Source organism: Pogona vitticeps, chromosome 4, assembly GCF_051106095.1.
Source record: "Pogona vitticeps strain Pit_001003342236 chromosome 4, PviZW2.1, whole genome shotgun sequence".
NCBI lineage: Eukaryota > Metazoa > Chordata > Lepidosauria > Squamata > Agamidae > Pogona > Pogona vitticeps.
In genome coordinates this window covers 229958744-229972309 of record NC_135786.1, presented here as the reverse complement: position 1 = coordinate 229972309, position 13566 = coordinate 229958744, and the positions used below count along the sequence as shown (strand labels likewise).

General features: G+C 43.9%; 1 protein-coding gene across 2 annotated transcripts in view; it reads right to left on the bottom strand.

Annotated features, from left to right (window-relative positions):
• Positions 1-13566, bottom strand: part of EFR3A (EFR3 homolog A) — a 107826-nt gene that overhangs the window by 11977 nt on the left and 82283 nt on the right. The window contains exons 16-21 of one of the 2 annotated variants that reach the window (XM_072999346.2): positions 12602-12763; positions 11223-11354; positions 9896-9966; positions 7393-7520; positions 5129-5179; positions 1658-1749 (exon numbers count right to left, since the gene is read on the bottom strand). In XM_072999346.2, coding sequence (XP_072855447.1) covers positions 1658-1749; positions 5129-5179; positions 7393-7520; positions 9896-9966; positions 11223-11354; positions 12602-12763 — 636 coding nt within the window. The remainder of the gene's footprint in view (positions 1-1657; positions 1750-5128; positions 5180-7392; positions 7521-9895; positions 9967-11222; positions 11355-12601; positions 12764-13566) is intronic. The other variant, XM_072999347.2, reaches the window with a different exon arrangement.

Genomic DNA, 13566 nt, shown 5'->3' with positions numbered 1-13566 from the left:
GCACTAGGCCGAAAGCAACAGAATGAAATTCAACAGGGATACGTGCAAAGTCCTGCACCACGGAAAAAGAAACCAACTGCACAGTTACAAGATGGGGGAATACGTGGCTCAGCAAAACTACGAGTGAGAAGGATCTTGGAATTGTTGTAGATCACAAGCTAAATATGAGCCAACAGTGTGATGTGGCTACAAAAAAAGGCAAATACTATTTTAGGCTGCATGAATAGAAGTACAAGTACAGTGGTACCTCGCTTAACTATTACCTTGTTAAACTATGAATCCGCTTGACGGTGAGGTTTTTGTGATCGCTTTTGTGATCACAAAACGATGTTTCAATGGCCAAAAATCGCTTTACGACCATCGGTTCCCTGTTTTGGGAACTGTTTCTTTGCATTACGACAATCTGAAAATAGCTGATCGCCAGGTTTCAAAATGGCCACCCACTGTGCAAAATGGCTCCCCGCTGTTTATGGGAGGCATTTTTCGCTTTACAGGCATCAGAAAATGGCCGCCCTATGGAGGATCTTCACTAGACAATTAGGTATTTAGCCCATTGGAATGCATTGAACCGGTTTTCAATGCATTTCAATGGGTTTTTTATTTTCGCCTGACGAGGATTTCGTTCTACAGTGATTTTGCTGGAATGGGTTATCCTTGTCAAGAGAGGCACCACTGTACACTTTCCAAATCCCACGAGGTGCTGATCCCCCTCTATTCAGCACTAGTTAGGCCTCACCTTGAGTATTGTGTCCAGTTCTGGACACCACACTTCCAGAAGAATGATAATAACTCAGAAGGATTTCAGAGGAGGGTGAGAAGGATGATCGGGGGGCTGGAAACCAAGCCTTATGAGGAAAGGCTGAAAAATTTGGGCATGTTTAGCCTTGAGAAAAGAAGACTGAGGGGAGACATGATATCAGTTTTCAAATATTTGAAAGGTTGTCATACAGAGGAGGGGCAAGATCTGTTTTTGATCAGCCTAGAGTGCAAGACACACAACAATGGGCTCAAGTTAAAGAAAGCCAGATTTCGATTGAATAGCAGGAAAAACTTCCTAACTGTTAGAGCAGTATGACAGTGGAACCAATTACCTCAGGAGTTGGTGAGTGCTCCAACACCGGAGTCATTCAAGAAAAACTTGGATAATCACCTGGCAGATCTGTTTTGATTGTATTCCTGCATTGAGCAGGGGGTTGGACTTGATGGCCTTGTAGGCCCCTTCCAACTTCACTTTTCTATGATTCTATAATCTGTGTGAGACAGCTCAACAGCTGCCATCTTTATTGCACAGCAGTAGAAGATGCTGGTGAACATTGAATGTAGGATACCAGTGTACACTAATGAGGAGACACAGACTTGGCCAGCGCTCTGTGTGAGCTGGGGCTGTGTGCTGTAAGATAAGAAGGCAATTAAGAATCAGAACTTAGAAAAGTTCCTTTTTTGACAATAGATCCCAGAATCCATCAGTCAACGGCCATGGCGTCTGTTGTCTCTGAGAGACATACTTTTATGAAATTAGGTAGAATATACCAGGGGCCTGAACTGATTCTTGGTGTGGAAAGACAAGTTTCTGAAACAACTGAAGACATTTAAAGAATTTAATGAAAACGTTTCATTCTCTCTCCCCCCCCCCCCCATAAACAAGGACGTTAAATACCTTTTCTTCCATATGGCAGCCGCCTGGCAGAATGTCTACTTGAATGGACAGGGTGTCCACAAGGCTTTTCCTCCTGGACAGTCTGTCTTCATCTGTACAAAACAATGCAGCAAGAACGTCATAAAAACCTTCATTTTAAACTCCTACTCTCTTTGCCTCAAACCCAAGCAAGGCAAATCAGCTTTACAATTTTTTGGCCTTTCCATCTCATATATCAGAAACACAGAACACTGCATTTTTAACTGCCTCCTTAGTTATGAAAACGAGCGACTCCGAAATAATTGCTGAAGACTTTTACCAACAAATTGCTGACGTCTATGGTGATTGTACCTAATAATCTTGACTCATTCTTCAAATAAAGAGGTGCACATCATTGATTACTTAGGGCTGCTCAAGATATCTTTTTATCCAGCTTGTGAATCATCAGCATGCTGTCCCAGAGAGCATTTGCCCAAGAAAACTTCTACCAGTAGAAGTTCAACTGCAGGACATGTAATAACGAGCTCAAGCTACAAGAAGCCAGATTTAGGCTGAATATCAGGAAAAACGTCTTAACTGTTAGAACCATATGACGATGGAACCAATGACTTTGGGAGGCGGTGAGTGGTTCCAGTGCTGGAGGCATTGAAGAGAAAATTGGACAATCATCGGTCAGATCTGCTTTGATTTGGATCCCTGCATTAAGCAGGAGGTTTGGACTCAATGGCTTTATAGCCCCCTTGCAATTCAATTATTCAATGATTCCACATTTCTCCAGATGAACAGGCACCAGCCATTCACTTGCATGGCAAAGATGCATACCTGGCATGCCATTTTGGGTTTGGATGAAGCTTGCTTTCTGCCACTGATATGACCACCTGGTTCTTCAGTTCATCAGGTAAACAAATAGCTCCATCTCATCAGCACTGCCAACTGTAGATGATTTTTTAAATTCTGTACATTATTTGCCATCAAGTCGCTTCCTACTTATGGCACCCATAATGGGGTTTTCTAAGGAAATGAGATGTTCAAGGAGTGGTTTACCATTGCCACTCCCACTGAGCTTTCACGGCTGAGTGAGGATTGGAACTCAGGTCTTCGGAGTCTTAGTCTGACGCTCTATCCACTAGACCAGACTGTTTTCTCCAGAAGTCCACTTACTTGTTCAGGCATACAGAGCGACAAAAGTAGCTCGGCTGCACAGTCAATAATAATAGTACATTACACTTCCTTTTGGCCTTTGTGAATTACCAGAAAAGTACTGGAGAGAATTAAAGTAATTTAACTGTCCACTTCTAAATTTAAGTTAGCAATAAATACATCATCCATGAACTGCTTGGGATAATGTTACGGGTTGTTTTGATCAGATACGGGTTGTACCTGATACCTCAAGGATAACAACAAAGGGACCACCTACAATTCTACCCAGGCATTCACAAAATAGGTTAACAGCAAAGCTGTCGACCCCCGGTTTTTCAGTTCCTCGTGGGAAAGAGCAGTGCACCAATTGCAGAAGGCTGTCTTACCTGGAACAGCACATTTTTTTTAGGAAATACCTATGAATGTCCCCACTCCTTGGAAATAGCCCAATATTAAAGGAACTAAATCCAGCCAACTTTTGGTGGACAGTGCATAATGGAAATAATAACAGTAAACAGGCTAGATATGTTCTAACTCCAATCATTAACTTCACAGTAATGTCCTGAACCATTTATTTATTTATTTATTTATTTATTTATTTATTTATTTATTTATTTATTTATTTATTTATTTATTTATTTATTTATTTATTTATTTATTTATTTTATTTTATTTTATTTTATTTATATCCCGCCTATCTAGTCAATAGACCACTCTAGGCGGCTCACAACAGGGGTACAACAATAACTAAAAACAAATTTACAAAGAAGAAAACTTTCAACCATGAAATTATACACTAAGAAAAAGAAAAAAGGAATATCAGGATTAGCTAAGGGGGGGTGGGGGGGAAGGCCTGCCGAAACAGCATTGTCTTTAATTGCTTTTTTAAAATACCCAGCGAGGGGGCCGCGCGAATGTCCGGGGGAAGGTTGTTCCAGAGGCGAGGAGCCACCGCCGAGAAGGCCCGACTTCTTGTCTTTTCCTTCCGGGCCTCTCTCGGCGTTAGGCTCCCCAGCCTCACCTCCTGGCTCGCGCGAGTGACACGGGTACAACTTGGTGGTAGAAGGCGTTCCGCCAAATATCGAGGCCCTAAACCGTTTAGGGCTTTGTACATGAGCATCAACACCTTGAAGTCGATGCGGAAACGGATGGGCAGCCAGTGCAATGCGGCCAGAGTGGGCGAGATATGTTGGAATTTTCTCACCCCACTAAGAAGTCTGGCCGCCGCATTCTGCACCACCTGAAGTTTCCGCAGCAGCCTCAAAGGCAGCCCCACGTAGAGCGCATTACAGTAGTCTAATCTTGAGATTACGAGCGCATGCACCAAAGTGGTGAGCGCCCCAACATCAACATAGGACCGCAGCTGGGCCACCCGCCTGAGATGGTAAAAGGCGGTTCGGACCACCGACGTCACCTGGGATTCCATAGTGAGCGCCGGGTCAAGATGGATTCCCAAGCTGCGGACCCCATCCTTAGCGGGAAGGGTCACCCCCCCAAAAGAGAGGGAGTTTCCCAAGTTCCCGACTGTGGGGGCACCCACCCTTCGTACCTCCGTCTTGTCCGGGTTCAGCCTCAGCCCGTTCTCCTGCATCCATTGCAGTACGGTCCCCAGGCAGCACTGAAGGGACAGAACGGCTTCCCCTGCGGTAGGTGGAAAGGAGATGTAGAGCTGAGTATCATCGGCATACTGATGACACCGGGCTCCACACCCCCTGATGACCCTACCCAGCGGCCTCATATAGATGTTAAACAGCATTGGGGAGATGATCGACCCCTGTGGGACCCCACAATTGAGATTCCACGGGGCCGAGACGCTCTCCCCAAGCTGCACTCTCTGGGGGCGGTCCTCCAAGAAGGAACGGAGCCAGGCCAATGCAAGGCCACCAATTCCCAACTCGGAGAGCCTCCCCAGGAGGATACCGTGGTCAATGGTATCAAAGGCCGCTGAGATGTCGAGGAGGACCAGCAGGGACACTTTGCCCCTGTCAGCCTCCCTCAGTAGGTCATCACACAGGGCGACCAATGCCGTTTCTGTGCCATGGCGCGGCCTGAAGCCCGACTGAAATGGATCCAGGGCATCTGTTTCATCCAGGTGCGCTTGAAGCTGATCGCCCACCACCCTCTCCACAACCATTTGCTAAATGTCACAAAAGAGCTGAAAGAAGAGCAGAAAGGAGCTACAGCTAGAGTTGCAGAGTTCACGACAACACAAGGAGGAGAAACAAATACAGAAACTAACTGAAGACTAGCGGTATCTATCTATACACAGGGCACTTGTGTGGAATGCCTATGGATCCTATCCATGACAGAGAAAAGCTACATGGAGGACAGGCAGTTATGGCTCAGATTTACCTTTTGATTTGCGCCTGCATTTATGAGGCTTTTTGCCAGACGGAAATAGTGCTAAATTTCAGGAGATATGTAAGAATGGAAATAGGATGACATATTAGTTGGAAAAAAACAAGTATGCGGATAGCAGAAGTAATTTGCCAGAATCAAAACAACTGGATGCACAAGAGAGTCTCTATGTGTCACAGCTTCTTTGCTGCGTGCCAAATGGCACTGGAGATGCTCCATATCTGGTGATACGGCAAAGGGTATATCGGGTGGGGAGGAGTTAGCTTTTGCAAGACAAAAAAGCCTCCAATGGTCATGCAGAAAAGGCTTTGAGTGCTACTTCTATCGAATAACTTTTGTTCCTTTCAAAGGAGTTTCTATGATAAATGCAAACGGATTCAACCGAGGAGATAGCAGAAATGGATTTAAAGCACGTTGTAAAATTCGCAAATAATGATTACACCCACGTATAGATAATCTTTTCAATTATGAGCCCAGAAAATTATTTCACAGCAAAGTACACCATGGTTTCGTTTACTACATAATTTAAGGGTGTTTTCTGAGTGTCTTGGGTAACCGTGCTCCCTAGCAGAGCTTTCTACTTATTTAAAGGCAGATGTCAGAAGCTTAACTGGGATTTTTTTTAAACCATGCAATAAATGTGGAATGGACGCCAGCCATTCACACATTGATGACAAATGTCCAGAATTCCTTCCAGGAGAACAGAACAGATTTTATTTCATAGATCAAAATAGCACCCAGTTGTTCACAAGGTTCCACAATTTCTTAAAAGTTGCACATTGCAAGGACAGCTTTAAAACTGGCAAAGGCAAATAGGATTAATAATTATCTCATTACAAAGGATGACAGGTGTATAAAGGTCCATGTTCAGTATGAATAGCGGGTAGTTTGAGAACAGGGCATTTCAAATATTAATACAGTGGTGCCCCGCATAGCGATGTTAATCCATTCCAGGATCAACGTCGCTATCCAGATTCGTCGCTATGTGGGGGGGAAACCCCATAGGAACGCATTAAACTCTATTTAATGCGTTCCTATGGGGGAAAAACTCACCGGTAAGCGAAGATTCCCCCATCTGGCCACCATTTTCGCTGCCCAGTAAGCGAGGGCAGGGCGCAAAAACACTGTGGGCGGCCATTTTGCTGATCCAGTGGCCATTTTGGAACCGCCGATCAGCTGTTTTCTAAACATCGCCATGCAAAGATCGGTAAGCGAAACGCTTACCGATCATCGCAATGCGATGTTTAGCCTATCTAAACATTGCAATGCAATTGCATTAGCGACCACAAAAAACGGGTTGCTATGCGAATTTGTCGTTAAACGGTGCGCTTGTTAAGCGAGGCACCACTGTAAAGTTCAGTCTGCCACCCTTATATAAGATTTGCATGTGCAACCTGTGGCATCTCTCTTCACCCTTGGGGTGAAATCAGAACTTTTGAAAATGACTAATCAGATGAGCACCTGCCTGCAATTTGAAGAAATCCACCTGACTCAGGCAAAGAATTAGTTCTAATAAATATCAGTAACATGACAATAAGTTCAGGATAAGTGGTGAAACACTGATATGTAGAATTTATCTTCTTAGTCAGCCAGAGGATGCTACTTTCAGCTCAGTATAGATTCCTGCATGCTATGCTGGAACCCTGCTGTTCCATATAGTAAGTTACAACTAAAGTAGGTCTTTGAATCAGTGGAAATTGAGTAAGTCAACTCCTCCATAAATTCTACTGATTTCCAGGATTTCAGCCATTGAATATTTTGCAATTTAAAGATATGCAATGGCCAGAATCCTGTCGCAGATTTGTGCTGGTCTTAAGAGTAACAGTGTAAACTATCGCAATAAAAGGGTGCTGATTAATGAGTTGTTGTTTTGCATTCCTAGTTGCACGCAGTTTGCAAGACTAGCGATGCAAGAAGCAACTCACTAATTAGCAGCCATTCACCACTGTGACTTAGGCTATTACACTTATGCCAGTGTAAATCCACAATAGGATTCAGGAGGCAGAAAGATGGACTGTTCCTTAAAGCACTGAGCAGCAATTCCATCTTCCTTTCCTTAGTGGATTGTATGCAGTATGAAAAAGGAACTAAGCGGTAGAAGATATGTGAGTTTACAAATGGAAGGATCCCTCCTTTTGATGAAATGAATGAGGCAAGAAAAGTGAATCATAAAAGCATCATCTGGAACTATCCCAGGTTAGACTAGGAGACAAAGGTAGAGAAGAACTGGAGTCAGGAATGGGGGGCTTATGACTCACCTGTCACAAGAGGGACATATGGCACCGATAGTCTCTCCACGCTGTAGCCACTGCCGGCCAGGGATTCTGCGATCTGGTTGGTCAGGAAGAACAGGTTTGTTTCATCCTTTCCCAGGGACTTGGGAAGACTTCAAAACATAAACAGCAATTACTATGTTTCAATCATTTCATCAGAAAACAAACAAATAGTGCACAAATGAATGAATGAATAAATGAATGAATGAATGAATGAATGAATGAATGAATGAATGAATGTGCAAATGTAAATTATAATGAAATATTCAAATGCCAAAATTTCTATTCATTTTTGTTCTCTTCCTCATCCTGACTTTCCAATAGATGTTAAGTTTTAAAACAACCAAGAATCTTCTGAAGTCCCAAAGACTAACAGATTTTATTTGGCACACGATTTATGGATGCTAGCTGTTAGCAACATCAAACAGACCACACTCCTGTATTCAGAGCTCGGAATCAAGAATGGCTGATCATCTGTTTACTTCACTATGCCAGAGCAGACCTCTGTCCATAAGCTGGCAATTCACACAAAATGCCCCATTGCTAGCTGAGAAGTCAAGGCTTGTATTTCTGGTCAGACATCCATCATGTGACTCGGACTGTGACAGGAAATACGAGCGCTGACTTCCTAACTAGTAGCAATTTGCTACAGTGCCTTATTCCTCTGATGTTGGCAAGTGTCGGTCGTAGAATTTAAAATCAGCATAGCTTTGCTACCCCCACTGCTCTTCCTGATCACTTTTGCTCTCCGTTGTTCACTCTATTGGACAAATGCCGACATAAAGAAGAAGAACGGGAGGCTGTTCTACACGGCCTACACCCAATTTATTTATTTATTTATTGTATTTATACCCCGCCTATCTAGTCATTTCGACCACTCTAGGCGGCTTACAACATAAAGCAAAACTAGTTCAAGAAAAATGTATAACAATTAATTAATTAAATGATTCTGCAAGATGGGAAAAATACAAAATAAATCAAATAAAGAGAAAAAAGGAAAGAGGTCAGGAATTAACTGGAAGGGAAGGCCTGCGTATACATCCACGTTTTTAGTTGGTTCTTAAAAGTACCCAGTGAGGGAGCCGCGCGAATGTCAGGGGGAAGGTTATTCCAGAGGCGAGGGGCCACCACCGAGGAGGCCCGGTTTCTAGTTCTTTCCTTCCGGGCCTCCCTCAGCGTCAGGCTCCTCAGCCTCACCTCCTGGCCCGTGCGGGTGACACGGGTAGAACTAGTTGGGAGTAAGCGTTCCACCAAGTATCGAGGTCCTAAACCGTTTAGGGCTTTATATGTGAGCATTAACACTTTGAAGTCAAACCAAGGGTTTGGCAGCTTCACTTCTCCTCATGGCTGAGCATATTGGCTCCTCCCATTCTGTGCAAGAGCAGCATTCATTTTTTTGCATTTATATCGCACCTTTCCAATAGTTGCCTCGAGGCACTTTACATGGCTCTCCTCCCTCCTTCTCTCCTCATAACAACCTTGTGATGCAGGTTGTTTCCCCACACCACGTGTCATGGTTGCATGAGGATTTGAACCTGAGGTCTCCTGAGTCTGACACTCCAACTAGGGTATCACACTGTAATCCACAGACTGCTGGAGAGAAGCGGAGAACTGGATCCAGTGATGGGGAGAAGCCGAAGAAGTGATGGCAAACCTTTCCAAGCTAATGAGCTGCAGGGAGAGATGAACTGTGGAAACCTCCAGTATTCTGGCTCTGAGTTGTTCCCAATGAAATGAACACACTCTGCCTCTGGTTTCCCCTCTAAAAATGATCAGAGGACCCTGTAGCCCTGCAGAAGTTATTGATCTCCATATATCAAAATTCCCTGCCAGCATGATTACTAGTAGGGATGATGAAAAGAGAAGGTCATCAGCATCTGGAGGATCACAGGTTCCTCATCCCACTCTAACACATGGGAAATACAGAATGCCACCTTACACAAGACGGAACTATTTGTCTATCTATCTGAGGACAGAAGCGGGCTTGACTGTGGCTTTGCGAGGTAATAAAACTTTATTTATTTCTCCAGGGCAGCAATATGCAGTTAACATGCAAGCAAAGCTCAGCATTTATATCCAAACAGTCCAGTCACCCAGTTCCTGCAAAAGTGAGATAGTCTGCAGTTTCTGAAGATAGAAAATAGTACTGGAGGATAATCAAACATCATTTATTTAAATCAGCTCTACTTCTCATTGCAAAGCTGCCATCTCATCCATTTTGGTTCCAGTTGTACTCTGACTTGCACCAGCTCCCCAAGGTCTTTGGTGAAGAATACTATTGGATCCTTTTATCCCCAGGTGCGAGAGGTTTATAGGTATTTATCTATCTTTTAGTAAACACAGCTGTGTTTAGTAACACAACTGTGTTTTAAGATAAATTCTCCCAACGGAACCACCAAATAGCTTTATTATTGTGCTATGAGCCCTCTGAGTGTTGAGTCAAGAAAATAACATATAGTTCTGTTACCAAAAGTTAAATTTTCCATACTTGCATTTCTTCTCTCTGAAAATGGTTTCAGGTAAAAAATATGGTGCTTCTACGTTTCTGGTTTCAATAACCTGGTGGGGAAAAGGGCAGAAAATCAAGATAAGGTTTGTTCTCAATAAATCCAAAATAATGATCGCATCTATTCGTGCTTTGTGTGAATTGTACAATATCTACATGCAAATAAAGGGACACCGGGAGGACTTGCCCAAGTCCAGAGGGTGGCAAGACCTCTGAAAGTTGTCTGTTGATCTTTTAAAGTACGTCCCATAAGTTACCACTCGATTCCATTTTAAAGTGAAGTTCAAAAAACTGTACACTTGAAAGTTTCTGCTCAGATTGATATCCAGAATAGAGATGGGCACGAACCGGTTCGTCCCAGTTCATAAAGGCGGCAGCACAGATGCCACTGCTTCTCTCTCCTGCCTCCTCTGACTCAGTCAGCCACTCCCCAGGCCCATTGTGGTAGCTTCCTGCACCTCCTCAACTGATCTCCCAGTCATGAGCAACAGCCCAGGCTTCTCTGCCCTGCCCTCTCAGCTGATCTGCCACTCAAAGAAAAGGGCGGGGCAGAGAAGTCTGGGCTCTTGCTCATGACTGGGAGATTCGCCGAGGAGGTGGGAAAAGCAAGCAAGCTGGGCCTTGTGAGTGGCTGATCAGCTGAGGAGGCGGGGAAGGGGAGCAGCAGCACCTGTGCTACCATCTTTATGAACTGGGACGAATCAGATATGCCCATCTCTAATCCAGAGGAATATCTGAGGAACGCCTGGAATGAATTACGGAACTGTTGCCCAGAAACAACACCTACACTCTAAACCTGAAAAGAGAAATAATATAAAATTGAATGGCACAATGGTTATATTTTATAGTTACACCTGTGCCCCAAAAATGTCAGTATAAGACTAACATATGGCTGAATTTCTCTGAAAGAGGAGGAGAAATAACTAAATTTTTCAGAGTTTTTCCAACTTTCTCAAACATTCCTCTAGATTTCGGTCGGAGCAGAACCTTCCAAGTGTATTTTGAACTTCACTTTAAAACGGAATCTAGTGATAATTTATGGATAAGCAAATACATTCTTTTAAAACTTCCCACCAAATTCTTAATGAGCAGAGCCCCTCAAAAACTTTCCAAAACTGAATTGCCCCACCCCATGTTCATGCACCAACGTGGAATGGCTACATCTGCCAGTTTTGTTTTCTTCCATGTGCAAACTCTGCAGTTTTTCTTTTTTGGTGGTAAATTCTAATAAAACATGAACTGAAAATCACATCCATCCTTCGTACCCCACGCAAGAGAATAGGCATAACCCGGAGAAGCAATTCAGTACCTTACTAACATGCTGGCAAAAAGCAGGAACCGCAATCATCTGGCTTAGGAAGTTGAGGTACGCAGCGACCATAGCCATGATGCTACAGCGATGGAACATGGGCAGGTTGTCTTCATTAACAATTGCGATGTCCTTCAATGAAAAAGGATACTATTCAAGTACAGTATTGGCGCCATGCTTTGGACAGGCACAGAAACACCGGGACAAAGTTATGTTTTTAACAGGTAACATCAGCCCAAGCTGTGAGTGTTTTGGACAGAGTTTGGCATGGTGAATTACTGCCACCAACATTCCAAACCACAACTCATCTTCATCCACATGTCCAAACCACAACTCATCACAGCAAGCGATGATCTGAAAATGTGTGCTCCAAGACTTCCGAGTTACTTGGAGTAGGAACAGGCTTCCTTACTTCCGGTTGTTTAATGACACAATAACAGTAAGACTTCCTAATTCACCTTCTATTTATCAAAACAAAGGAAACTTGAGAAACTCAATTCTAGTACTAAAAATGAATGCTTTACGATTGCCCCGCATTATGACGAATCCGCTTAACAACAATCTTTTTGTGGTTGCAATTGTGATCGCAAAACGATGGTCTAAATGGGGGAATTTCGCTTTGCGATGATAGGTTCGCTGCTTTGGGAACCGATTCTTCGCAAAACGACTTTTTCTAACAGCTGATCGGCGGTTTCAAAATGGCCACTAGGTAATTAAAATGGCTCCCCGCTGTGTTTAGGGACGGATTCCTCATTATACAGGCAGCGAAAATGGCCGCTGTATGGAGGATCTTCGCTGGATGGTGAGTTTTTACCTGATTGGAATGCATTGAACGGGTTTCAATGCGTTTCAATGGTTTTTTCCCCTGCTTTACGATGTTTTCGCTTAACAGCGATTTTCCTGGACCGGATTATCGTCGTTAAGCGAGGCACCACTGTATTTTGTTCTTACTGTGGATAAGATAAAAGCAAGTGTACCTTCAGTCTACCTACCCTGTTCTAGGGAATACTGATTGAAAAATCAGCATATCTCCAATAATGTTTCTGGAGAATATTTGTCAGAGAAAGTTTGAGGTATCTCTATGACCAGCTGGCTGGATAGCTCAGTAGTTTAGGTATCTGACTGAGGAACCAGAGGTTGGGAGTTCGATTCTCCACTGCGCCTCCTGCAAGGACAGCCAGCCTGTATGATGATGGGCAAGCTGTACAGTCCCAGAATGCCCCCAGAAGGGGGAAATGGTAAACCCTGGAAAGTGCCACCATAAGTCAGAACTGACTTTATGGCATATGACTATCATATTACAATATTTGTACCCATTGCAATACAACCACAGATATCGAAAACAAAAACCCAAATCATACAGATTTCAGAAGTCCTACCTGCAGTGCCACTGCCACTCTGATGAGGTCAATGACCATTTCTTCATTGGCCAACTCAATGGTGATGAGAGCCAGGGTTGTGTACAGCAGCTCAAAGTTCTTTTGGATATTGTCTTCCTCTTTGCAGCCCAAGTAAACGTGTCTGTACAACTCCTGCCCATGCTACAGGGAGCAGAAAGGAGAAGCTACTGATTAAACCTGTTAGATGCCTTTTCCCCGGAAAGCTCAAAGCATCTTACAAGTAAAAATAATCGGAAGAAGTAAAGTTGACCAGCTTTCCAAGGTCCTTCCAAGGTCAATAAAGTGAGTTCCCAACTTGTGCGGGGGTGGTGGTGGTGGGAATGTGTAACCTACCTAATTAAAGTGCAAGCCACTCAATGATCACTTTAAGCACTATGGGGCGGTAGGTATATAAGCAGCACAATTTGCTTTCTGATTTAATCATGGATATAATCAATAAGGGGGCATGTGGTGGTGCTGCGGGTTAAACCGCAGAAGCCTCTGTGCTGCAAGGTCGGAAGACCAGCCGTCGTTAGATCGAATCCACGCGACGGAGTGAGCTCCCGTCGCTCATCCCAGCTCCTACTAACCTAGCAGTTTGAAAGCACGTAAAACTGTGAGTCGATAAACAGGTACCACCACGGTGGGAAGGTAATGGCGTTCCGTGTCTAGTCACGTTGGCCACGTGACACGGAAACGGTCTATGGACAAATGCTGGCTCTATGACTTGGAGACGGGGATGAGCACCACACCCTAGAGTTGGACACAACTGGAATAAATGCGAAGGGGAACCTTTACCTTTACCTATAATCAATAACGTGGCCCTTACTTGGGGGGACAATTCCACAAGCAGGAGTCCACCACCACCAAAAAGTCTACCAGCCATAGTAGCAGTAACCCTGAGGCTACCTGTGCTGAATTTTTGTCTTTTAGGGGGCTGCAAGCCTATCCAAAAGAAAACCAGA